General features: G+C 51.4%; 2 protein-coding genes across 12 annotated transcripts in view; both read left to right on the top strand.

Annotated features, from left to right (window-relative positions):
• The window catches only part of UBE2Q2 (ubiquitin conjugating enzyme E2 Q2), a 68,945-nt gene extending 63,336 nt beyond the window's left edge, over positions 1-5,609 (top strand). For 5 of the 11 annotated variants that reach the window (XM_062206382.1, XM_062206385.1, XM_062206380.1 and 2 more), the window contains 2 exons: positions 2,569-2,635; positions 3,304-3,413. In XM_062206382.1, the coding sequence (XP_062062366.1) occupies positions 2,569-2,635; positions 3,304-3,398 (162 nt within the window). In that variant the 3' untranslated portion in view covers positions 3,399-3,413. Of the gene's footprint in view, positions 1-2,568; positions 2,636-3,303; positions 3,414-4,070 lie in introns of those variants that run through there. The other 6 variants (XM_062206387.1, XM_062206384.1, XM_062206381.1 and 3 more) reach the window with 4 other exon arrangements.
• A 386-nt stretch (positions 5,610-5,995) lies between these two features.
• Positions 5,996-25,383, top strand: FBXO22 (F-box protein 22). The gene is made up of 7 exons (XM_062206389.1): positions 5,996-6,190; positions 6,355-6,493; positions 9,743-9,830; positions 11,259-11,354; positions 18,228-18,392; positions 22,333-22,498; positions 24,343-25,383. Exons 1-7 carry the CDS (start codon positions 6,039-6,041, stop codon positions 24,758-24,760), a joined length of 1,224 nt encoding a protein of 407 aa, XP_062062373.1. The 5' UTR covers positions 5,996-6,038; the 3' UTR covers positions 24,761-25,383.
• Positions 25,384-26,377: the final 994 nt, after the last annotated feature.

Here is a 26,377-nt window from a genome sequence, read left to right on the forward strand (position 1 = left end):
GTGATGTAGCTTAGTATCAAACAAAGTATGATTTTAGAACAAAAGGGCTTAGTGATTACTTTATGAAGAAGTCTCAGTTAACTATGAGGAATTAGCGATTTTTGTACTTTATCTATCTGTCAGAGGGGAGAAGCTGGTTAAACACAAGGAGACGTTGACAACTCCACTACTGGAGTTGGAGACTTTGGTGAGTCCTGCGTATGCTAAGTTAACAGAATATCAAAGTGCACATCTGAATAACTGGTTAATAGGCTTGGTCTGTGGACAGGTTGCCCTTCTCAAGTATATGTGGACTGTGGAAGAGTATTTCATATACTAATCCACAAAGCAAGTCAGAAGACTTAAAACCAGTTGGTGCTATATAAGCCATACTTGCATGATTTGCAATGTAATTATGGTTAGAAGATAGTGATGAAGAGATAATTTCCCAATTCATGTAGATTTTTGTTAAACATACTTCTAAATAATGGTTAAGGAATCGAATGAAAATTTATAAACACTTAGTATTTTTATTATGGTTTGATTCTAAAAGTCTCACTTCCCTCTTCTCTGTAACATTTATGAAGCTAAAGCTGTTGGGTGAAGCAAACCTACATTTTGAAAAGCAAAAAAAGGACAGATGTCATTCTCTAGTCTTACTTACATAAAACGATGTTAGTAACCATCAGAAAACAAGTGTTCCCTCGTAGAATTTTAAAACTCAACAACTCTTGGGCCACATAGGACTTGGAAGGTAAAAGTGCAGAATATGTAGAGAATAGTAATAATGTAATCTCTACATTTCAGGAAACAAAGAACTCAGAGGCTTGTCCATTGCCTTAGAATCCTTCTGTCCTTTAGAAAGGGTAATCAAAATTGGAGAAGAGCAGAATGGAAAAATTGAATTAGACAGTATAAGCAGAAACCCCCGTAAATCAGAAAGACAGGGCTACGCCCGTTTTCGAAAGCCCTCTGCGGCAGCAGTCCTTTTAGACTGTTGACAGCTGAGCAGGGGAGGCTGAGGCCTTGGTTCTGCCCTGTCTCAGAGGGCGGCTCCTGGGGCTTCCTGGGTGGGGAAGTGACTGTCAGGGTCACTTGGGAGTTGCAGTGTATGTGGTTTGTTCTGTTTGTATGTTTTTGTCCTCCTCTTTGTGACAACCTCTTTTTCGTGAACTTTGAGAAGACATTACTATGTATTTTGAGTGTCATATAACGGGATTTTACTGCTTTAGAGAACTCTTAGAAACTGGAAGACTACTTGTAGAAAAATAGGAAGAGGACATAAAAAATCTATTTAAGAATAGAAATAAGTGGATTGCGAACCTTTGGAGACATTGGGCCTCCCTGCGTAATGGAAATATAAATCAAGCTACACTTAGTCCATTCTTCACCTGTTACTGTAGGATAAGATCACCTCTCTGTGATGAAGCTGTGTTGGCGAGGCTGAATGCAGGCGCTCCCACGTGACGGGTGGGAACGCACACTTACGCAGTCCGGAGAGGGCGGCTTGGCAATGTCCTGACGTACAAAGCCACGCCTGTCTTCCGACTCTGCACCTCGGCTCCAGGACGTTTTTACCAGCACTTCTCACATGCAGTACAAAGATGCCAAAAACCACCCTGAATGCCTATCAGTAAGGGACTGAGTAGGGTATCTCACTGCTTAGAGAGAAAGGCAGAGCTTGCTGCGTGCTGACACAGGACAAGCTCCGTAAAATGTGCACTGAGAAAAGGGAGAGGCAGCCCCGAGGTACAGGAAATGAGAAGAAGCATCTACAGTTTGCTACCTGTGGGGGAAGGAGAGTGGGGAGAATGGACGCGAACGAGTGCATAAGCTTAAGCAGGGATGTGAAAGAGACTGGTAGTAATGGTTACTTTGGGTGGAGGAAGGAGGTGGGATAGGATGGAGGACAGCTGGGGGGCTGGAAGACAGACAGGAAGGGGAATTGTCACCTAGAATGTGTTTATGCATTTTTAAATTCTTGTGGATCATTAAAAAAATTTAAGACATAACCTGATAGGTACATACCACTGTGGACAGTGTGCGTGACATTTTATTTGGAAGCTATGTTGTAGGTCAGTTATACTTATGGTGACAAAATGAATGCTAAATTTGGCTCCTATTTTTACCCAGAGTGGACTTTTAGTAATGACTTGGTGCTGATTAAGGGCATTTTTTAGATTTCTGACTCAAAATATCATTGATACATGTAGTCCCTGAAGCTTATGTTTTCAGCTGAAAGTCATATTTGTAGTTGTTTGCTTTGGGATGGCAGTTAGGAGGACAGTCTGCTGTCCTGTGTCTTGAGCCGTCACTAAAACCATAAAACTGTGTCTCTGCTTGTAAAATGAACAGTGGAGCTTCCATTAGATTTTTACTAGAATATGGTTTTGGTTTTGTTATTCTTATAAAATTATAGAGAATAATGAAATTGGGAAATGAGAATATGAAGTAAAAAGTGTTTTTGAAATGGAGATAACATTCTGTGTCCTGTGTTCTTTTAAGCACAGCAATGATGTAGTAGTAAACTTACTGTAATAATTTTCTTCTACAGTTTTGACCCAAATTGTGTAATTTTTTTCTTTTCAGAATCAGTATAATCTAGCAAGAGCCCAACAATCCTATAATTCCATTGTACAGATACATGAGAAAAATGGTATGTTTCTTATTAAACATTATAACCAGCATTCAAAATGTTTACAAAAAATGCTGTTTTTGATAATGTCTGGGTATATGTAAGCTTAGCTGTGGTGAAGAGTGGTCTTGATATAATTTTTCAAAATTTACAAATAAAATTGTATTTATCATATACAGCATGTTTTAAAGTATATATGTATATATGTGTGTGTGTATACACACACACACATTGTAGAATGACCATCTAGCCTATCAACACATGTATCACCTCACAGATTTTTGTGGTGAGCACACTTTGTCTACTGTCCTGTCATTTTCCCAGAAGGTGTTGTGAGTCACATTCACCGTGTCCTGAGATGGTACCATGAACTGAGAGGAGTCCTAGTGTGGCTGTGCCCCTGCAGTCTTTAGCACAGTCCTGCTGTGATGGCTTCCACACTGGCCAAGTGACACCACTGCACTGACAGCAGTCCGTGTTCTGGTTACCCTACGTGCTGGATTTGGTTTGGGAGATAGTTATTTTCAGTGAGGTTTACTTTATTTTTTTTTGCCAGGCAGAGTTAGACAGTGAGAGAGAGAGAGAAAGATCTTCCTTCCATTGGTTCACTCCCCAAATGGTCGCTAAGGCCAGCGTGCTGTGCCGATCCAAAGCCAAGAGCCGTGTGCTTCTCCTGGTCTCCCATGCAGGTGCAGGCACCCAAGGACTTGGGCCATCCTCCACTGCACTCCAGGGCCACAGCAGAGAGCTGGCCTGGAAGAGGGGCAACCGGGACAGAATCTAGCGCCCCAACCGGGACTAGAACCCAGAGTGCCGGCGCTGCAGGAGGAGGATTATCCTAGTGAGCTGCGGCCAAGGTTTACTTTCAAATACAGAACTGAAATGGAATAAAACTTAACGTGGTTTAATGTACTATACTGTAATCTTTTAGCTAGGAATGTCTTTTGTCAAGTACTCAAGTAAAATTTATGCATAGAAAATTACATTATGAAAAGAACATACTGAGTGCTGTTTTTAATCCAGGTGTAAAAACAGGTTTATAAACACTGCAGTAGAGACTGTAGCTAACCTTCATAGTGCCAGTTCTCCTTTTTGGTTTAAGAAGTAAAGTATTTTAGGCCGGTGTTGTGGCTCACTAGGCTAATCCTCCGCCTGTGGCTCCGGCACCCCGGGTTCTAGTCCTGGTTGTTCTTCTTCCAGTCCAGCTCTCTGCCGTGGCCCGGGAAGGCAGTGGAGGATGGCCCAAGTGCTTGGGCCCTGCACCCGCGTGGGAGACCAGGAGGAAGCATCTGGCTCCTGGCTTCAGATCAGCGCAGCGGGCCGGCCGTAGCGGCCATTTGGGGAGTGAACCAACGGAAGGAAAACCTTTCTCTCTGTCTCTTTCACTGTCCTAACTCTGCCTGTCCAAAAAAAAAAAAAAAAGGTATTTTAACGTTGTGTTTTCATTCTGTTTCAGGCTGGTACACCCCTCCAAAGGAAGATGGCTAAATATGTTGACTGTCAACATGTGTGGACCAATGTTGCTTTAAAGAAAATCTTTCCAACATGCAGACACAGCTTTGAGTGCCCCATAACAGCAGTACTGAAGACGTTAGCTAATAGATATTTTAGTGGATAATCTGTCAACTGACATCCAGTATAAGTTACAGCCTTCTCATTTTGCTCATTTTAGATATCCTGGACTGAGCAGAGGGGCCTTTCCTGTATTTCTCCTGATAAATACACATACTGGCCACTCCTTATCTCTTTTTCTTAAAGTGAAATCTTTTAGGCATACAGGGCAGCACCAGGTTACTGAACAGTTGTGACTTTATGGTAACTTTCCTATTTTGAGCCCATGGGTTATGAGAATTTGCAATATGTTGTTATATTTAGAGCCAATAAAAGTTTAATCAATGTTCAGTATTGGTTTAGAAAATTTTAGGTCCTCTAAACCAGATACCTTTGTCAAGTCTAAAACCATTTTATGATACTGCCAAGATGACAAGCGATCTAATTAAATTGTCAAAAAAATTTTTAATGGCTATGTGATATGAACTGTTGTCTGAAGGTCTACTCTTATTTCCGTGGTGATGGACCTTTTAGGCAAAGAACGCGAGGCTATGCCAGCTAAGGCTGTAGGTGTCCTGCCACTGGGGCAGCAGCAGGCCTGCTGGGCTGTCTGCTTCCTGTTGGTTTCGTATTTCTTATGAAGACAGCCACAGTACAGAGCTGGAAGCTATTTAAAATACTCTCACTTTACATTTCCATTTTATTAACGGGATGTTGCAATCATTTGTAAACTGATAAAAAACAATTGGCGTGGAGACATGAGCAAAAGCTAGAGTTAAGTACAAAAAGATACCTAATTTGGATTTTGCTGTAAGTCATAATGATGGTCTTCACATCAAAAACTAACAAGAATTCTGCATAGATTAATTCTTTATAAGACCCAACTCAAATCCGTGTACCTCCCATTGTATTGACTTACCCAAATCAGTCATGTTTGGTTGGAAATATTTTCTTATGCACCCAAGTTTGATTTAAAAGTAAATTCTAGTGACTAAGCACTTTTAAAAAGAAACCCAAAAGCACATTTTCCGCATGAACCGGTTACAAAGTTCAAGTGTTGATTAGTGTTCGCTGAAGATTCGGGTTGTGACTTTGTGAACGTGCCCGGGAGACCTGGCGTTGTCTTCTCACTGCGGGGTCCAGGACGGATCAGAGTCCTGGCCTTCGGGCCCACTCGTTTACTCAGAGAAAGGCTGGGCTGCCGGTTGCTCAGATCACAAGTGACGAGGCAGAGTTCTTTAAAGCATTAACGTTCCTTAGACCTAAGGCTGAATCTTGAATACATTATTGAATTCTTTAATATCCGGATGGCTAGCAGGTGGACGGCTGCACATTTGGCATGCTTTGTGTTTTGGATTTTTATTTTTCATTGCAGATTTATTTGGCAATGTACAGTAAATCTTGTAAACTTGCATCAAGTTTATGAATAAAGAACCATTTAAGAATCGCGAGTCGTTTTCTCTGCTGAGCGCGCTCCAGCGGCGACTTCCGCGGCCCGGCCGCGCTGGGCCCGCCGCCAAGCCCTGAGCCCCAGCCGCCGCCCGAGGCCGCCCACACCCTCGGTCGAGTGTCTCAAAACTGTCCGTTCAGAACCGGCACTGGCGCTGCCAAGAGTACCCAGCGCCACCGCCTCCCGCTGCCAGAAGGCGGAGTACACGCGCCGCGGCGGCGGCCCCCGGATCCCGGCCACGACCGCCCGCGCCTGCGCCGGAAGTCCGGACGCCGCCGTCGCACGGCGCCTGCGCGCCAGCCGCGCCTGCGCAGCAGCCCCGCCTCCCCGCTCGGCCGGAAGTGGCGCGCGCGCGTGCTCAGTGCGCGCTGACCCGGCGATCGCGCGTCGGGCGTCGCGGGCGCCTCGGAGCCTCCGTGAGGCATGGAGCCGGTGGGCGGCGGCGGCGGCGGCGGGTGTCGCCGCGGCTCCCCCTCCGCGGACCCACGGAGCACCCTCGTGTTGAGTAACCTGGCGGAGGTGGTGGAGCGTGTGTTCACCTTCCTGCCCGCCAAGGCGCTGCTGCGGGTGGCCGGGTGAGGAGCGAGGCGGCGGGGGGCTGACCCGGGACGAGGCGTGGCGGGGTGGGCCGAGACCCTCAGGACCCCGGGCGTCCGCGGCCCCGCGCGAGGTGGGTGCCCCCGGGGTGGGGGTCGCCTCGCGCCCGGTGCGAACGAAGCTTTGTGCGTCTGGCCCCCAGCGTGTGCCGCCTGTGGAGGGAGTGCGTGCGCCGAGTGCTGCGGACCCACCGCGGCGTGACCTGGATCTCGGCGGGCCCGGCCGAGGCCGGCCACCCGGAGGGGCACTGCCTGGTGCGCGCCTTGGCCCAGGAGCTCGAGGCAAGTAAGGCGGGCTGCCCGGGGGTCGTGGGACGGGGGCCGGGGTCGCGGCCGGCGCTCGCAGGGGCCCAGGTGCACGCGTGTCCCGCCCTAAGCCAGGGGCCGGGGTGAGGCCCGTCCCTCCCCGGGTTCCTGGGAGCAGCCGGCGTCGCACCCTAGAGAGCCGGCAGCCCCACTCCCAAACGGCTCGGTACGCCTCTGCGTCTCTGGGCCCCGGCTTCGAGCGCGGGGGCGACGCCTGGGGAGGCCGGGGCGCGGGCGGGCTCCCTCTCCAGGGTCTGTCGGGTTTCCCAGCGCCGCTGCTCGCGCCAAGGGCTCAGCCGGGGGTCCCGGGTTGGTGAGCTTCACCTGCCCTGTCGGTCCCAGCCGCGCCTGGGGCGGAGTCCCTTCGGGGGCGTGTCCGCCAGGGGGGCCGCGGGAGGGGGCCGCGCCTCCCACGCGGCGCGCGGTCTCGCGGGTGCCATTGCTGGTGACGTAGCCAAGACCTCTTGCACCGTTCTTCGTGTTTACAGAGAGCCCCGTGCAGCTCGGCTACGGCTTCATTCATTCACGGCTTTACCTCTGTGCGCGCCCACGCGCTCTCTTCGTGGGTAGCGTCTGTTGCCGTCCGTGCTTGCGTGGCCGGCCGGGGTTTTGAGCGCTGCTTGCTTTTCCGGCGCGGTGTGTGCTGAACCTGCCTTGGGGTTGCCTGCTCCCGCCCTGGAGTCCGCCGCTTCCCCAGGAAGCCCTGGTCCCCTCAGGGGAGAGGGCTGTGGAGAAGCCACGGTCCGGACTCGGTGTCCCGTGGCTGTGAACGGAGTGAGGGAGCAAGTGTGTGTGTAGGCAGCCCTCGCTCCGCTCCGGATCCAAGCGGGGTTCAGTTCTGGGCATCCTGCCCTGAGGCTGCGGAAACCCAGCCGCCGGGGCCCTGGTGTGAATCGGTGTGGCCAGTGCGTCCGTCCGCCGTCTCTAGGTGACTGGTACCACGTGACTCGGTGAACAGGTGCTGTTCTGTGTTGTTAAGGGAATAGTGCCAGGTACATGTTCAGGGAGACACGACTTTGTAGTAGTATTTTGAATATTTTCCTGCTGACGTTGGTTGAACCTGTGGACACATAACTTGCAGAAGAGAATGGCCGGCTGGACATGCACGTGTGTGTGTGTGTGTGTGACATAATGGAGGGCTGGCTAGATACACTCGTGTGTGTGTGTGAGAGAGAGATGGAGGGCCGGCTAGACACACTCGTGTCTGTCTGTGTGTGTGTGTGTGTGTGAGAGAGAGAGAGAGAGATACGGAGGGCTGGCTAGACGTGTGCGTGTGTGTGAGAGAGAGTGAGCATGTACCACTCAGGGTCGGGGACTCATGCGTTCACAGGCACAGAGGAGTCAAGTCCAGCACAGGATCCCGGTTTTCTGTCTGCTCACCGTTGGCCTTCCCTTCGGACAGTGGGCATCGTGGCTCTTGTCATTCCTGACATTTCAGATAACGGATCAGTGCCCTGCACATAACCAGGCTGCTGTTGCCCCTTCCTCGTAACCTGTTTTCTGCTTCCTGTGTTTGGGCCCTGAGACTCAGACCCTAGGGAGCTGGCCCGTACCCAGGCAGGTTTGCAGAAAATGTTCTTCTCTGGTACCTTGGCCCAGATCCTGGTGTTTCTGAGTTTTTCACTGGAGAAATTCAAAATGCAAACACTTTTCCACGGAAATGTTCTTTGGAGCATCATTTATTTAAGAGAAATTAAGAGAAACCTGAAGTCATTAAATGATAAATGTAGGACACATTAATGTCAAAATGTTGATGTGAAGAAGGCAGATTATGAAATGATATTTAGTATGATCTGAGTTGTTTAAAACAAAGAAACGTAAAAGCAACCAACCCAGCTGTTACCAAATGTTTTCTTTGGGGCTAAAATTCTGTGGTGCTTTTAAATACTTGTACAGATTTGGTGTGGTGGTGGTAGTTTGGATTTTTGCCACAGCAGGCATCATTTTAGTGTAGCTTGAGCGGTGTGCGCCGTGTAGTGGTTTCCGCCAGACTTCGCTGGGCGGCACAGTCTGATGTTCTTGGGCCTCAGGCTCCTGTCTCCGTGAGGGTTCGGTAAGGAAAACAAGGTGATGGGAGGCACCTCACCTGTAGAGGGTGTTAAATACTCCTCTGACGTCCTACCACAAAGTCTTTTACTACCTTGTACTTTGAGATAAGCTCCGGTGAGACAGCATCGTGGAAGCCCTGTCCAGCTCACGCGTGCTGTTGGCGTCGTGTTTTCCAGATTGTCTAGGGGCATGCTACTTAGAGCCACTGAGTAAGCTGCAGTAGTAGGAATGTTTAAAAAGCTAGTACAAGTCTTACAGAGCAGCTTGCTGTTTGTGACTCTGATCATGGAGTGAGGTCCTAGCTGCCCTCCACTGCGCCTTGGAGACACGGTGCTGAGGGCTGGCATTGTCACTGCTGCTGGGGAAACAGGAGGAGAATGCGATTGCCTGCAGCTGGTGTCAGCAAAGAGCCCCAGGAAGGCCTGGGACTGCTAATCTCTGGAAGAGCAGGCCTCGGAGCCCTCATGGCTTTGCGAGGCTCCGCGTGGGTCACGGCCTCGGAAATTCTCTCCTCTGCTCAGTGCGCAGGACCACGGCCTCAGGGGTCGAAGGGCCGGCACCCAGGCCAGGGCTCGCCTCTGGTCAGCCCCAGTCGCGGGCGAGTGGTCCCGGTGCTGCCAGCACGGCTTCAGTTTGCAGACTGTGTGTGAGAACTCGATGAGCTGTAAGTGTTGGGAGCTGGTTACGCCTGCCTGGGGAGTGAGGGGCTGCTCAGGTGAGGGTCTCACGGTAGGTTGTGTGGACTAGGTGGCCTGGGAGCTGCCTCCCAAGGAAAGTGACAGGGACCAGGCACAGGGTGTATGTGGCTGATGGCCAGCTCAGGCCTCTGGAGGAGACCCTCTGGGCAGGTGAGACACGAGAGCAGCGTGATGCGGCCTGGGAGTCAGGTCCGTCCCAGGGACGCCTGTTGAAAGAAAGCAATGGCGTCTCTTGCTGTAATGGAAAGCTTTTGTCCTGAGAGCTTGGGTTATCACCACGAAAAAGAACTTCTGGAGGGCTCGGGTGATTTGACTTGAAGCTATAACTAGTACCCAGTAAGTGAGCCGTGCATGCAGGAGCATGGAGGAGGTGTGGGCGGGGCCCGCAGCAACCCGGGTCAGGAGCTGGGAGTGTTCAGAGGGAGCGCGCAGGCACGCCGGGGCTCGTGGTGTCCAATCCTGGTCGTTTGCTTTGCAGAATGTCCGGGTCTTACCACAGACGGTTCTCTACATGGCCGACTCAGAAACTTTCATTCGTCTTGAAGAGTGTCGTGGCCATAAGAGAGGTAAGTATTCAGGAAGAACTTTGTTCTCTTCCCTTTCCCCGTTGCCTTGTGTATCTTCTGTGTCTTCTGTGTGGGGTTGCTTTCTGGGGCTCTGGGGCTGAGCTGGGTAGTACGCTTACATACACAAGGGGGCTCCAGAAAGTTCATGGAAAAAATGGGATTAAAACGCACGCTGGGGCAGGTGTTCAGCCCAGTGGTGAAGTCACTTGCATGCCATAGAAAGTGCCTGGGCTCTCGGCACTCCTGACCCCAGCTTCCCTGAGCAGCAGTGGTGATGGCTTTAGTAACTGAGTGCCTGTTAGCCACGTGAGAATTCTGAATTGAGTCCCTGGCTCCTGGCTCGGCCTTAGAGCTTCTGGCAGTTGTAGGTATTTGGGAGGCGAACCAGCGGAAGAGTGCTAACTCCCTCTGTCTCAAATTAAATATATACAAATAGAAAACTACAATTGACATTCAAGTATATGTTTTGCCTGAGACGCATTTTCCATGACCTTTTGAAGACCTCGAGTTTCTGAAGCTTTTTTCCCTTCCGACTGATTTCTTTTTTTTTTTTTTTTTTTGGACAGAGTGGACAGTGAGAGACAGAGACAGAGAGAAAGGTCTTCCTTTTTGCTGTTGGTTCACCCTCCAATGGCTGCTGCGGCCGGCGCATCTCGCTGATCTGAAGCCAGGAGCCAGGTGCTTCTCCTGGTCTCCCATGTGGGTGTAGAGCCCAAGGACCTGGGCCATCCTCCACTGCACTCCCAGGCCACAGCAGAGAGCTGGACTGGAAGAGGAGCAGAATCCGGCGCCCCAACCGGGACTAGAACCTGGGGTGCCGGCGCCACAGGCGGAGGATTAGCCTATTGAGCCGCGGCGCCAGCCCCTTCAAACTGATTTCTAAACCTTGTAGAACAATTGAAACCTTTAGAAGTGTGTTTTTCACTCCATGAGATTTTAATCCTCTGGGCACTTCTTTTTAGCATTTAAGGAGCATATATGACTTTACCTGCTTTTATTGTGTTGGGTCATGGGGTCCATTTACCAGCATTCTCTACACATCTTGTGCACTTGGGTAAAAAGCAGATTAAGTCTCCAAATGTGCACTCTGAGGCCCCAGGTTGGACACTGCTGGTGGCTCATGGGCTGACGGCGCGTAACCAGCAGAACATGAAGACACAGCAGCAAGTCGGGAATTCAGCTGCTGTGGCCAGATCAGTGTCATCAGGGCAAAGCAGAAAGCGAGCAAAGGAAAGAGGCTCGGCTCGAGAATTTAAAATGTAAAGCAGGGATCAAGGTGGGGGATTCATTTGTTTTAACCTAAGCTTTTGGACTTTCTTAGAAAGCGTGCCGGTATCAGATGACTTCGGGGTTTCCGGTATTTACCTCTGTCTGTCTGTCTAGACCCTGAATGGATGCATGGTTACCAGTTTTGCTTCTGTATTACAGCAAGGAAGAGAACGAGTATGGAAACCGCACTTGCCCTGGAGAAGCTGTTCCCCAAGCAGTGCCAGGTCCTTGGGATCGTGACCCCAGGAATCATCGGTGAGAGCTTAAGTCACTTGCGTTTTCTGTCCTGCATTGCTGTGGGCTTCTACACAGAATTGAACTTTTTATAGTTCGCCAACACTTTTGTATTCCTGGTCATTCAGGATACAGTGAGATTAGTCCTGTTTGCTGTCACATTATGTTTGGCTTAACGTTAAGTTATTGTGGTTGGTGTTTTAAATCTGTAGGCTACTTGTATCGGCCAAATATAATGCACGTCTTTGCTTCAGCTGCTCACGATAGGGGAGGGACCTCATTCGGTCCCTCTTCAGTCCTAGACAGGATTCGTGGGCATCTGTGGAGTTCTCAGGCCAGTGAGGGTGAGGTGGATTTAGGAGCTAACAGGGTCTAACTCGGAAGCTTCTGTTTCTCCGCTTGGCTCCCACCGTCTGAAGTTTGCCCACGTGTGGCTGTTGCTGTTTGGTCGTTGCCACTTTCCGTAGTTGACAGGACAGAGTCTGCGAAGCAGTGGTGGTGCAGCGCTGAGGTGCCTGGGGTGGGAGTCCCAGCTGCACTGTGCATGCCCAGAAGGCTCGGGCAAGTTCCCTGACTTCCTGGGGCTTCCGTTCCTTGTCACAGAAGTGGGACCTACTTAGAATAGAGATGCCATGGGGCCAGGGTTGTGACACAGCAGGTTAAGCTGCAGCCTGTGACGCTGGCATCCCATAGCCATATTGGAGCACCAGTTCAAGTCCTGGCTGCTCTGCTTCTGATCCAGCTCCCTGTTAACACATCTGAGAAGGCAGCCAAGGATGGCCCGAGCACTTGGTCCCCTGCTGCCCACGTGGGAGACCTGGACGGAGTTACAGATGCCTGGCCCAGCCCTGGCTGTCACAGCCATTGGGTGAGTGAACCAGTAGATGGAAGATCTCTTTCTTTCTCCCTATCTTTCTGTCACTCTGCCTTTCAAGTAAGTAAGATTAAAAAAAAAAAAAAAATTGAGAGCAGAGATACAGTGTTCTTTGTGCCAGCTCTCTAGTGCTCAGGGTCCCATGTGGATGTTTTAATCTTCACTGACTTGCAGCGTCTTGCACAGTGAGGCACAGGGATTCCAGGTGTTTGCGGTGAGTGAGGGTCAGCACGTGGGTGGCAGGGTCCTTCCACTGCCCTAGTTTGTTTATTCTACCATGTGCTGCGTTTCCCACTGGGCTAGAAAATGGTAGCACTGCCCACGCTTTTCTTTTGGATTCTGACTTGCCCTGCCTGAGTCACCTAGTCATGACCGCTGGTCGCTAATGTGCTCACGTGGACCCACCCTTGTACCCACTGTGACTTCCCCACAGTATGGCCCAGTTTCTCCTTTGTGCCATTCTTCTGGCATCAGAGCTGGGTGATGGCCTTCTGCCCCCGGCGACCCCAGTGTGGGGTCGTGAGTGTCTGCCTGAGCCTGCCTGTGCCCTTGGCTGCAGGCCGAGGTAGCTCTGACTTTGCACCCCTCAGTCAGTTCTCAGGATCTCCGTGTGGGAGGAAGCACTGTTCCAACTCCGGAGTTAGGCCTTGGCCTCTCTGCCTGGCTCCCCCCACCGCCCTTCTTGTTTCCGGTTCTCCGTCTTCCTTAGGCCACAGTATGGTAGTTTATTTTAGAAAACAGGTTGGAAAGTGTCATACTCAGGAAAAGCTGGTCATTTTTGTAGGTGTGTGTTGAGGTGGATTTGTTCTGAGAGGAGGAACGTGGTGGGGGCAAGAGGCGCGGAGTCACCACACAGATCCTGGGAGTCGGGTGAAAGCAGGCCAGAGGGGAGCAGCCCGCTGACTCGTTTATTTCAGTTGCTACAGCTGCTTATATAGCCGAGGCAGCCAATCTGGTTAAGGGGCAGTCTATGCCCTAACCAATCACAGCCTGTTGCCTTGATTTTGGCAGACTTAAGTGAAATGCACAATCTTTTTTTTTTTTTCTTTTTTCTTTTTTAAGATTTGTTTACTAGAAAAGCAGAGTGAGATAGAGATCTTCTGTCTACTAGTTCACTCCACGAATGGCCACGGTGGCTAGGCCTGGGCCAGGCTGAAGCCAGGAGCCTGGAACTCCATTTGGGTCTCCTGTGTGGGTAGCACAATTTCCTGAGTTGTATTCTGTGACTTAAATACATGGTGATTTGCTTTCCACTCTCTTTTTGATGGACATTTGTGTCATTTCCAGTTGCTGGCTGGGATGAAGGGGGCTGTTGGAAGGATTTTTTTTGTGTGTATGTCTTTTTGTGGAGATGGATTAATCCTTAGGCAGTTACCAAGAAGTGGAATTGCTGGCCTTGAGTTTGGTGCATAGTTTATTTTAAAAGAAACCGCCAAGCAGTACTCCACGTGTGTGCCCTTTTGTATTCAAGTAATGATGTGTGAGGGCTCCTGGGCTCTGCGCCCCCACTGGCACTTAGCCCCCTGGAGTGAAGAGGCTTCCTGGGGGTGACTTGCGTTGAATGCCTCATCAGGTGTTTATTGGTTATTTGCGTAGCTCTTTGTGAAGTATTCCAAGTCTTTTTCTGATTGCTTTATTCAGTTGTTTATCTCTTGTTTTTAAAATGATTGATTTATTTATTTGAAAGAGTTACACACAGAGAGAGAGAGAGAGAGGGAGGGAGGGAGGGAGGGAGGGAGAGGTCTTCCATCCTTTGGTTCACTCCCCAATTGGCTGCAACGGCCAGAACTGCACCTATCTGAAGCCAGGAGCCAGGAGCTTCTTCCAGGTTTCCCACGCGGGTGCAGGAGCCCAAGGACTTGGGCCATCTTCCACTGCTTTCCCAGGCCACAGCAGAGAGCCGATCGGAGATGGAGCAACTAGGACTAGAACCAGCGCCCATATGGGATGCCAGCACTCTCCAGGCCAGGGCGTTAGCCCGCTGCGCCACAGCACCGGCCCCTGTTTATTATTGAGTTGTTCTGTAGTAGCTTTTTTATATTCTGATATGTCTTAAACAGTAGTAGGTGTTGTAAATATTGTCTGCCAGTGGGGCTGGCATTGTGGCTCAGTGGGTTAAGCTACCAGTTCTAGTCCTGGCTGCTCTGCTTCTAATCCAGCTTCCTGCTAATGTGCTTGGGAAGGCAATGGATGATGGCTTAAGTGCTTGGGCCTCTGACACCCATGTGGGAGACCCAGGTGGTGGCAAGATCCTGGCTTTGGCCTGGCCTACTCCTGGCTGTTGGGGCCCTCAGGAGTGAATGGACAGATGGAAGATATCTCTCTCTCTCTCTCACTCTCTCTCACTTTCTCTTTCTCCCTTTCTGTCACTCTGCCTTTCAAATAAATAAGATAAATCTTAAAAAAAAATATTTTTTTCTCCCAATCTGTGGCTTTTCATTTTCTTTTTAAGATTTATTTATTTTTTATTTATTTGAAAGAGTTACAGAGAGAGGTAGAGAAAGAGAGGTCTTCAATCTGCTGGTTCACTCCCCAGATGGCCACAATGGCTGGAGCTGTGCTGATCCAAAGCCAGGAGTCAGGAGCATCTTCCGGGGCTCCCACATGGGTTCAGGGGCCCAAGGACTTGGGCCATCTTCTGCTGCTTTCCCAGGCCACAGCAGAGAGTTGGATCGAAAGAAGAGCAGCCAGGACTAGAACTGGTGCCTATATGGGATGCTGGCACTTCAGGCCAGGTCTTTAACCCACTGTGCCATAGTGCCAGCCCTTTCATTTTCTTAGGAGTCTTTTGATGAGCAGAAAACTTTTATTTTAGTGAAATTCAGTTTTTTTGTTTGATGGCTATTTTTTAAAGATTTATTTATTTGACAGGCAGAGTGACACAGTGACAGAGAGAGAGAGAGACAGAGACAGAGAGAGAGAGAGATACATTGCTCTTCACCTGCTGGTTCACTCCCCAAATGGCCACAACAGCCAGGGCTATTGAACCTAAGAGCCCGTAACTCTGCTAGGTCTTGCACGTGGGTGCAGGGGCCCAAGCACTTGGGCCATCTTCTGCTGCTTTCCCAGGTGCATTAGCAGGGAGCTGGGAAGTGGAGCCGCCAGACTGAAGCCAGGGCTCTACTGTGGGATGCTGGCACCGCAGGCTGAGGCTTACCCGCTGGCCCCATGTCATTGTCCTTGTTGGTGCGGGATCTTTGTGCACTGTGTGCCACGGAGGCTTCCTGCCGTTGACTCCTGGAAGCTGTGGGTTCTGACTTTCACAGGTAGCTCTGTGTGTGTCTGTAAGGTGGAGGTTTCAGGTTGCGTTGTCTCCACGTTTAGTCAGTTATTCCATCGGCGTTAGTTGAGGGCTTTCCTCATTTAGCTGCCTTGCACCGTTCTCAGTGGGTGGCTGTGTGTGACCTCTGTTTTGGGTCGTACTGTGTCCCTTGGGTCACTCTGTAGGTACCAGTGTCCCTGGGTCAGCCCCACTTCCACTCAGATCACAGGCCCGTCCCATTGGTCTCACAGAGGCCTGGGGTGTTAATTCTGATTGTCATGGGCCTGCTGTGACATTTTAAAAGTTGCTCTTATGTTTTGATACTTTTTGTGAGAGAAAGTAACCTTATAATAAACTCTGAAATTATTTTTGTGTTTTTTATTCAACTATATTGTGTGGAGTTTGAGTTGCATCTAAAGTTTTGTCTTCAAATGTTAATTTTCGTTTTGCCCTAGATTTAGTTTCTAAAAGGTTTAATAATTTTTCAAAAGAGTTTCTTTTTTTACACTAGTAATCATCATTTATTGTTGGGCAAACAATCCACAGTAAGCAGAAAGAACAGCTGAAGCGCAGCGTTGCCCTCTCAGTTGCTGAGCAGTGTGCCGCACAGCCAGGAGGGGATGTCCCGCCGCCTCCGTGCTGCTCTGTGGGGCTGCTGCAGCCAGAGGACAGCGCGGTGTGGGCAGCGAAACGCCTTTGCTTCCAGCGTGGAGTGTGCACGTGCGAGTGGTGCTGGTTTGCTCACAGCATGGGGTGTGCATGCCGCGAGCGGTGCTGGTCCTGAGCCCCGCAGAGCCCCTGCCTCACGGAGCCTGCCTGTTCCTGAGCACGGCTGGCGCTCCTGTCTTGATAAGGACATTGCTGGCCTGCTGGGTTAGGACCCACCCTTGTGACCTAGCTTTTTAGGCTGTGTCACTCTGTACGGTCCCAGGTCCCATGGCGGGGTAAGGGCTTCAGCATAGGAACGGGGGAGGAGGGTCACGGTCCCGCCGGGACCATTGACTCCTGGCAGCCACAGCATCTTCCCAACGCACTTCCATGGCACTTGGCGCACATCTGTTGTCCTGCTTCACAACTGTATTTTGAAAGGCCGGCAGATGGAGCTTCCATTGGCTGGTTCACTCCAAATGTCCGCAATGCCAAAGCAGCTCCAGGCCGGAGCCAGGGAACCTGGAATTCAGTCTGAGTCTCCCACATGGGTGACAGAGACCCAAGTGCTCTGTCACTGCTGCCTCCCAGGGTGTGCACCGGCAGGAAGCTGGAAGAGGCAGACAAACCAGGCGCTCCCGTGTGGGGTCACAGCCACCTCGCCTTCGTTCCTGCTGCCTGCGTTCTGCTGCCTTTTATTTTTTTTATTTTTTTAAAAGAGATTTATTTATTTGAAAAGCAGGGTTACACAGAGAGAGGAGAGGCAGAGAGACAGAGAGAGAGAGAGGTCTTCCATCCGCTGGTTCACTCCCCATTTGGCCTCAACAGCTGGAGCTGCACTGATGCAAAGCCAGCAGCCAGGAGCTTCTTACAGGTCTCCCACGTGGGTGCAGGGACCCAAGGACTTGGGTCACCTTCCACTGCTATCCCAGGCCATAGCAGAGAGCTGGATCAGAAGTGGAGCAGCCGGGACTAGAACTGGCACCCACATGGGATGCTGGTGCTTCAGGCCAGGGTGTTAATCTGCTGTGCCACAGCACTAGCCCCAGTTGTGTAGTTTTTAATCTGAACACCAGTGTAGGATATTGAAGTTTTTTCCTTTTATTTTCTGTTAGGAATTTTGTGATGAAAGTACTCGTTTGTGTGGGGCTGGTGCCATGGCTCACTTGGTTAATCCTCCGCCTGCAGCGCCAGCATCCCATATGGGTGCCGGGTTCGAGTCCCAGTTGCTCCTCTTCCGGTCCAGCTCTCTGCTGTGGCCCGGGAGGGCAGTGGGGGATGGTCCAAGTGCTTGGGCCCTGCACCCACATGGGAGACCCGGTCCTGGCTCCTGGCTTCAGATCGGCGCAGTGCACCGGCCATAGCGGCCATTTGGGGGGTGAACCAATGGAAGGAAGACCTTTCTCTCTGTCTCTCGCTATCTGTAACTCTACCTGTCAATTAAATTAGGAAAAAAAAAAGTACTAGTGTGTGGACTGGCGTGTGACACATTCCATATTGGAGTGCCAGGTCGTGCTACTCTGCTTTAGATCTGGCTTCCTGCTGATGTGTTGGGAAGACAGCAGAAGATGGCCTAAGTATCGGCGCTCTTCCCACCACGGGGAGACCCGGATAAAGCTCTGGGTTCCTCACTTTGGCCTGGTTCAGCTCGGGCTGCTGTGGCCATCTGGGGAATGAACTAGTAGATGGAAGATCTCTTCAGCCCTCCTTCTTCCTCTATCACCCTGCCTTTCAAATCCATAAAATAAATCTTGACAAAATGTACTCATTTGTACATGTTTTAATTTTCACACATTTTTAGAGTAAAGTTTTAAAAGTGGAATTGCTGTGAAAGTGCATTTGCTGCTCCTCCAACTTTTTACTTTAAGACCGTGAACCTGTGGGAGAGAGTAACAGGGTAATGCAGTCCACACTGTGTGCCCTTGGTCTGACTTGGCTGGGGGAAGGACATTGACTGCCTTCGTTTTCTCCTAGAACCACTTGAACCTGCCGTGGAGCCTACAGCGGGGCAGGGCGGGAACGCTGCTGGGCGAGTGGTGGCCGCCGCGGGTCCCTGGGACCGATCATTTGCACTGTTTCCTGTTCACAGAACTGTTAACTTCTTTCCTAGTGACTCCCATGGGATCGGGGAGCAATCGGCCTCTGGAAATAGAAATTGGAGAATCTGGTTTTGCTCTGTTGTTCCCTCAGATTGAAGGAATAAAAATACAGCCCTTTCACTTTATGAAGGATCCGAAGAACCCAACACTGGAGAGACATCAGCTCACTGAAGCAGGTGAGTCGCTCTGATCAGGAACAGCTCATTTTGTTGATCAATCTGTTCTGCCCTCACATCTGGCTGACCAGTGGATGTGGGCGTGAGGGCCTAAGGGCGAGCAGGTGTCGCTGGCGACCCCTTCAGAGGCTGCTCCATGACCTTGTACGTGTCCTGGTGTGGGGACAGTTACCAAGGCACTGCACTGTGTGCCGGCCGCAGGCTGCACACTGTTCTTTTACGTTTTTATTTGTTTGAGAAGCAGAGGAAGACAGAGCTCTTCTGTCTGCTGGCTCACTCCCCAAGTGCCCACAGTGACTGGGCCTGGACCTGGGCCAGGTTGGAGCTGGCAGTTGGAAGCTCCGTGTGGGTCTCCCCTGTGGGCAGCAGGAACCCAGTCACTCAAGCCATTGCTGCTGCCTGCTGGGGCCTGGAGTCAGGAGGAGAGCTGGGTCTCAGGCCAGGTGCTGTGTGTGGGCTGAGTGTCACAGTGCTCTCTGAAACCTGGGTGCCCAACGCCTGCCTGTCTCAGTTACTCTGCTGTAGTGCACAGCGCTGCCAGGTGCGCCTCCTTCCGGAACATCACTGGTGTCGGCTCCATAGGAGCAGGTCCTCTGCGGGTGCGACTGTTGGAGTCGGGTGCTGGCCTTCTGGGGAGATCAGGGCTGCCTTCACTGATGGGCTCGGGCGACCGTGCCTGGAGAGTGGTGGGTCTGACGCTCAGAAGTGGAGGCAGGGCACGGTGGCTGAGAGCTCCTGGCACAGAGCCGGGCTGTCTGTGTGGAAGGGTCGAAGCCGTTGGAGGCCTTGGAGGAAGCCCGCCGGCGGCCTGGCGCCAATTCCGGGGAGATTCCCGTGGCCCATGTAGTACAAGGAGGGAGAGGGGTTGGTGTTGGCGGGGCATGGCTGCTTGGTAGGTTCGCCATTCTGCTAGGTACAGGTCTTAGGACGGAGCTGGTTAGCAGCACACTGTGTCCGGGACACTCCTGGAGGGTATGAAAGATGTGTGATCCTGTGGCCGCCCGGGGGCCAGGGAGCATGGCCTGGGTGTTGCAGCAGGGGAAGGAGGCTGAGGCTTCACAGAGCAGTGGGCTTTGGAGCCCTGAGGCTGCAGAGCCCCCGAGGGGCCTGTGTGAGGAGCGGCAGACACAGCCGCTCTGCCCGAGGTGTGGCGGGCTGTCGGCATGTGGCATGGGGGCAGCGAGGCTGGGCCGGAGTGCCTAGACTTTGCCTCATGGATGGTGGGTGAGAGGGGACTCCAAGCACGCGGTCCATGGCCTGGGTCTGCCAGAAGTGGGCAGACCAGGCAGGAAAATGCACGTGGCCTGCAGTCGGCCTGGCAGGCCACGAGAAACGATGGAAGTGGAGGAGATGGGGCCCAGGGGCGTGGATGTGTGCGGACAGCAGGAGTGGGGCCCTGGGACATGAGAGGCAGCTGGGAAAACCGGCCCAGTAGGGACCTCCTGTGCCTTCTCATGACGTGTTTTTGCTGCAGATTGCCTGGCCAAACCGCGGTGTCGTTTTTGTCCCGAGAGGTGATGTGGTGCCCCCTGGGCAGTGCTCCCCACTCTGCCTCAAGGTGGTCCTGAATCCTGCTTTTCACCCCTCCCGAGTTCTGCCAGTGCCCGAGATTCACTGAGGGACAAAGTTCCAGAGTCACTTTGCAAAGTCATGGGGACTGTCCAGGGGCAGGGAGAGAGTGAGGGGTGTGGAACCTAGAGGACCGACTCACTCAGCTTTCCAGGTTTCCCAGAACTGGCACAGGCCTGACAGGAACGATGTTAAAGGAAGGGCGTTGGTGACACAGGGCGGGGACAGGTCAGCCGCGGGGCTTCACGGTAGCGGGGAGACGAGGCCATGTGGAGTGTGTGGCCGCAGGGGCCGGGAGATGAAAGGCAGAGGGAGGGGTTCCAGGGGGAAGCAGCTTCCTGCAGGTGCACACTGGACTGGTGACGGGCCTCCAGTTGCCTGAGGTTACCTTCTGCAACGAGCTGACGGTGAAAGTCTGGGGTTTCTAGGAGTTTGTTTAAAATTCTGGAATCAGTTTATTCGTAAACTCTGAGGGCTGCTGACCTAGCACATTGGGCCCTGGATGTGCTTTACCCGTGACCTGGAGGGACCCTGGTGTCTTTGCGGGAAGATTGGCTCTGTCCTGGTGTGGAGTACATTGGTGTAGTTCTCAGGCCTCTCATTGTGAGTGCAGAAAGACTGTAGGTTGTTCCTTTGTTTACCTGCTGGGCAGACAGCCTTGGCCAAGGTGGGAGGGAGTGAATCTGGTTTCCAGGGGGGTGTGTGTGTGGTAAATGAGAACATGCAGATTAGGGACGTGCAGGTGAGCAGACAGGGACAGAGACTTAGAAGTCTAGGTTTCTAAGCCCAACCCCCAAGAGGAGGTGGGGCTTTCACCACTGCTGTCCTGGGCTGGGCTCCTCCTCTCTGGCCCCTCTGGCCTCCTGCACCTGTGAAAATCAGATCTGCAAGAGGAAAGCAGATCCTGTCAGAGTGTGCTGGGCCAGTCTGTCTGTAGCCCACTCCAGGTCTGGGGTGACTGTCCCCGAGTCAGGTGGTTCCAAAGCAGCGATTCCTGTGCAGAGACCCTGAACTGACTGGAGGGTTCCCAGGACAGGTTGCCGCACACTGCGTTTGCTTGAGTGCGCCTGTTTTGGGGGGTACCTTCACCTTAGGCCTGTCAAGGTGGAAGTCATGTGGCTGAGTTAAATGCAGGCAGGTGTTTGGTTAGGTGTTTTTGTGTTTCTCCCATCCTGAAACTGTGTTGGTAATGCAGGCCGAGTTCAAAATGGTGGTCTGTGGACAAGGTGGACAAAGTGCCCACCATCGGGGGCGAGCGTGTGGGCAGGGGACAGTCCATGAATGCGACCTTATTCTGCAGTCTTGGGAGACGCTGCCGCCCCCTAGTGGCAGCACCTTCTTGGCGGGGGTGCAGGAAGCCTGCATTTAGGGGTGTCACCGTTACCTGAGGCTGCTGGCACGGAGTTCTGCACACTGTTGGTTCACACGTTGGCAGTTGGGGCAGGGGAAGTTCCACACACTGCTGGTTCACACGTTGGCAGTTGGGGGGAGGGTGCTGTGGTGCTGCAGGATAAGTTGCTGTCAGTGGAGTCCCACCTCCTGGCTAATGTGCACCCTTGGAGGCAGCAGCCGCTGGCTCAAGTACTTGGGCCCTTGCCACACCCATGGGAGATGTGCATTGAGTTCAAGGCTGCTAGCTTCAGCCTAGCCCAGCCCTGGCTTCTGCAAGCTTGGGGAAGTGAACCAGTAGATGAGAGATTGCTGTCACACTGCCTTTGAAATTAAAAACAAATGAAAGCAACCAGATATTTATTCTGTCACAGTTTGGGAGGCCACAGGTCCAAAACCAGGTAGTGCCGCCCTCCCCCTGAAGGCTCTGGGGAGACTCTGTGGGCTTTTCTTGCTCCCATAGCTGTGTCACTCCAGGTTCTGCTGTGGCGCCCACAGTGTCTCTTGCTGCCTGGGTGTCTCCTGTGTTTGTCTCTCACTCCAGAGAAAGTTGTCACTGGATTTAGGCCTACCTGGGTAACTCACACCAGCTCAGCCCGAGATTCCAGTTAAATCTGCAAAGATGCTTTTCCAGAATCAGGTCACATTCTTAGGTTCCGGTACTGGTGTGGTTGTATCTTGTGGGGCCTCTCTGTAAAGCAGTCTGCCCTTCTGTTGTGGGCAGCCAGCACACACACACCTGGTCCACCACGGGCAGCTGCCATGTGCACAGCCACTCCCTCCTCTGGGTGACTGTTGACTGTATATTACATATAGATTTATAATATTATATATCATATCCAAATTGAAAACCTGACAGCTTCAGCGCTAAGTTACACTTAACTAGGTCTGCAAGCATTAATAGTAACAGTTCACTCTGTGGGTTGTATAGAAGAGTTCCTGTCTCAAGACTGTCTTTAACTGTGGGTTCATTTCTCTGCAGGTCTCTTGGATAACCCGGAACTCCGAGTGGTCCTTGTCTTTGGCTACAATTGCTGTAAGGTGGGGGCCAGTGCTTACCTGCAGCGAGTAGTCAGCACCTTCAGTGACATGAACATCATCCTGGCTGGAGGCCAGGTGGACCACCTGGCATCGCTGACTGCTGAAAAGTAGGTCTGATAGCTTGTGATTCCACGTGTAGATGCTTTTATTACTGTGGATTTTAAAGTTTTGAATTTTCACTTTTATGGGGGCGGAAATATCAGTTTATTTTACCAAATGCTTGCAACAGCCAGGGCTGAGCCAGCCTGAAGCCAGGAACTCAATTTGGGTCTCTGATGTGGGAGGCAGGGTCCCAGTTACTTGAGGTGCCTCCCCGGTCCACGTTAGCCAAGCTGGGACTTGAACCCAGGCATCACCAGTGCATAACTGCTGTGCCAAACACCCACCCCTACTTTGTGTTTTATAAAAACCTGCATAAGCAAGCAAGCAGTAGACACAGGCTGAGGGCTCTGTTCAGCACTGGTGTGCTCCCAGGTGAAGGTGGGTTTATGGGTGTTGTCCTTTGAGAACTTCATGGCTGGACTCAGAGCTCTCCTTAGATTCTCAGTGTTGCCTGCTGGTATTTCCAGGGACAGCGCTAGTCTTGTGTGTGACCTCTGTCACTTCTCTTGTTGGAGCCTCAGAGCTTTAGACGTGCCCTGGTGGCACCTGCAGGTGTCCTTGTGGTCACAGCAGCACCCTGTGGGATCACTGTATTGGAGATTTCTGCATTTTTAAGCTCAAAAATTTTCGATCTTTGATTTTTGTTACTAAGATGTTTGCTTTCAAAGATAAGCAGTTTTTTTTCTATTGTGGAAGCTGTTACTTCTTTATGTTAAAATAACATTTATTTGAAAGGTTGCTGGATGGCCCATCTGCTTGGGGGCATTTGGGAAATGTATGAAATCCACACACATAAGAGGCCTTCGAAAAGTTCATGGAAATGTTTATTACGAAAACAATGTGCATGGATTTCCAAAGTTTTTTGCACCAAAATAGGACTCTTGCCTATCACAGAGGACTTGAGACACAGCCTGGCTCTCCCTAAGCTGGTGCTCGGCATTTCTGACTCTTCATTTCTTGCTAATGATTTGTGCCTGTTTTCTAGATTCACATGTTGGTGAACAAGGTAGAAATGTAAAGTGCTTTATTGTTTCTCCTCCACTATAGTGTGTATATATATATATATATATATATATATATATTTTTTACAAATAATCTTTAAAAAGATTTTATCCTTTCAAAAGTATTTATTTGGAAACCAAAGAGGGAGAGATCTTCATCCTCTGGTTTACTCCTCAGGTGGCTGGGCCAGGCCCAAGCCAGGAACTTCTTTTCCCTGGCCATTAGCAGGGAGCAGTCAGGACTCAACATCAGATTAAGCCAGAGCTGGTGCTGTGGTTATAGCAGGTTGGGCTTCCACCTGTGGCGCTGGCATCCCACATGGGCACCAGTTCAAGTTCTGGCTGCTCCTGGCTGTTGCAGGCGGCAGCCCCATGAACTGCATCTCTAATAAACCTCTTTCGGAATCTGACGGCTGACGTGGTGGGGTGGGGGAGATACTAGTGTTGTAGATAATACCTAAATGCTTCATTAGGATTTCTCTAAGTTCCTTGTTATCCACTGGGATTGGTCCCAGGACCCTTGGCCAGTTCTCAACTCCTCCAGGCTCAGGGCACTCGTGTAGTGGTTGTGTGCATTTTAAATCCTGGCCCAATGCCTTACTGTCCATAATACAAGGTAACGCTGTACGTCCTGTCTAGGGAACGATGGCAATAAAGGGCTGTGCATGGTCAGCACGTTGTCCAGCCTCACCCGACATGGAACCTGTGGGCATGGGTGCCGACTGCACTGTGGCCCAGCACGGGCTTCAGAGAGCTTTGTGGGTTTCTTACTGTGCCGCGCGCCTCCCCCTGCCCCGGGCTGTGGCGGGAGTTCTCTTGTACTTGAACACTGCTGCTCCATTCCACAGGAGCCCACTGGGAGTCGACGCGGCTGGCGTGGTGGGACTGTCTCTCAGCGGGGCCCGCATCCAGAGTGCCACTGTGCTCCTCAGCGAGGACGTCACCGATGAGAAGGCGGCCGAGGCTGCCATGCAGCGCCTCAAGGCAGCCAGCATTCCCCAGCACAACACGGTGGGCTTCATGTTTGCCTGCGTGGGCCGCGGCTTTCAGCACTACGGGGCCAAGGGCAACGTGGAGGCTGACGCGTTCAGAAAGCTCTTTCCTGGCATTCCCTTGTTTGGCTTCTTTGGAAACGGGGAGATCGGCTGTGACCGCATCGTCACGGGGAACTTCATCCTGCGCAAGTGCACCGAGGTGAAGGGCGAGGACCTGTTCCACAGCTACACCACTGTGATGGCGCTCGTCCACCTGGGCTCGCCCAAGTGATGCTCCACTGTGGGGTCCTGCCGTTTCCAGAGCCTGCTCTGTAGCTCGGAGTTGTAGCTGCGACTGAGGGCATCAGACCACACGGGGCAGCTTCTGATCCCGCAGGGGAAGGGGTCGGGGCGCCAGCAGCACTGGGACATGTTTGCATGAGGCACAGGTGAGGAGGGCCGTCCCGCCCAGCTCAGGTAGCTGCCGTGTGACGGGGCTTGGAAGACTAGAAGGGGACTGGGCAGTGTGTTAGAGATTTAGAACATTCCACCACTACCTCTATTGTGAGATGGTCTTTTGGCAGAATCATGGAGACATTTTTTTCTCCCTTAAAGGAGAAAAATAGATGAGTGGCTTGCTTGAGAGCGCTTCCTCTGTTTTTCAGTTCTACCAATTATTTCAGAAGCTGCAGTTATATTACTGATTTTTTACTTAATGATAATAATTAAAGAGCTATTTTTGTTTGGGGCTCTATAGTTGCTCAGATGAACTGCCAAGACTAATCAGTATTTTATTATAAGACAGAGATTGCAAGAGAAAATATTTTTTTTATGAATTCTTTGTAGAGAATTGGCCAGCCAGGACCACATCATCTCACTTGGGTCTGACACCAATAAAGCATACCTTGGAACCTCCTCAGGTAGTCCTGTGCACCTCCTTGCCTTTGGTGGGTCAAGTAAACTCATCTTCTGCAGTAAAAGCCTACAGTCGTGGGTGTTGGTCACTCCTCACTGTCCTATTCCCAGTAGAATGATCACAAGTTTGATTTCTTTAAAAAAAAAAAAAAAAAAGATTTATTTGAAAGATCTAAAGATAGGTCTTCCATCTGCTAGTTCATTCCCCAAATGGTCCCAGTGACCAAGGCTGGGTCAGGCTGAAGCCAGGAGCTTCCTCTGGGTCTCCCATGTGGGTGCGGGGGCCGGACCGCTGGAGGATGAGATGTCGGTGCTGCAGGCTGTGGCTTAACCCACTGCCCCACAGCACCAGCAGCCAGTTTGCCTCAGTTTCTGTTCTCTGCCTTTTACACAGTAGTGGGCCCTCCCAGAACACAGCACATTTCCTGGGCTCCCTGGGGGTGGGGCTGGGTCCTGGCCGGAGGAAAGTGAGGGAGGGGATGGGTGGCCTGCTTTTTGCCCCTTTCTGCATCCTGTCATTTGGAGTGTGGACCTGGTAGTGAGCCACCTCAGGCCATGCAGAGCAGTCCCTGTCCCCGAAGGAGGAGGGCCCCGGAAGGATCCCAGGCCTGTGCGGCTTCTCTGGACTGTGTTAGAGGACAGGAGTTGTCATCTGTCTTGTCATGCTGCTCTTTGGACTCTAGGTCTCGCCTGCAGGGTAGCCTCCTGCTGGCGTATTGTCTGTAGCACAGTGTGTGCAGCACTGTTGCTGTGGTCCAGGGAAACCCTGCAAGGTAGGTCAAGTCAGAGTTCACTGCTGTTAGTCTCGATTTTCTGTTTCAGTCACTTTCCTCCCAATTTTTACCACACATATATATGTGTGTGTATGTGTGTTTAAAAGCTTAGCGTTCCTTTATTTTATGATTATTCCAAATATCAATTCTGAGGAAAATCCAAAACAAAGTTTGTGTGCAGAACGTTCGCCTGTGGTTGTATTCATCATTGGGCAATGGCA

This window comes from Lepus europaeus, chromosome 11 (assembly GCF_033115175.1).
Source record: "Lepus europaeus isolate LE1 chromosome 11, mLepTim1.pri, whole genome shotgun sequence".
In the NCBI taxonomy this organism is placed as follows: Eukaryota; Metazoa; Chordata; class Mammalia; order Lagomorpha; family Leporidae; genus Lepus; species Lepus europaeus.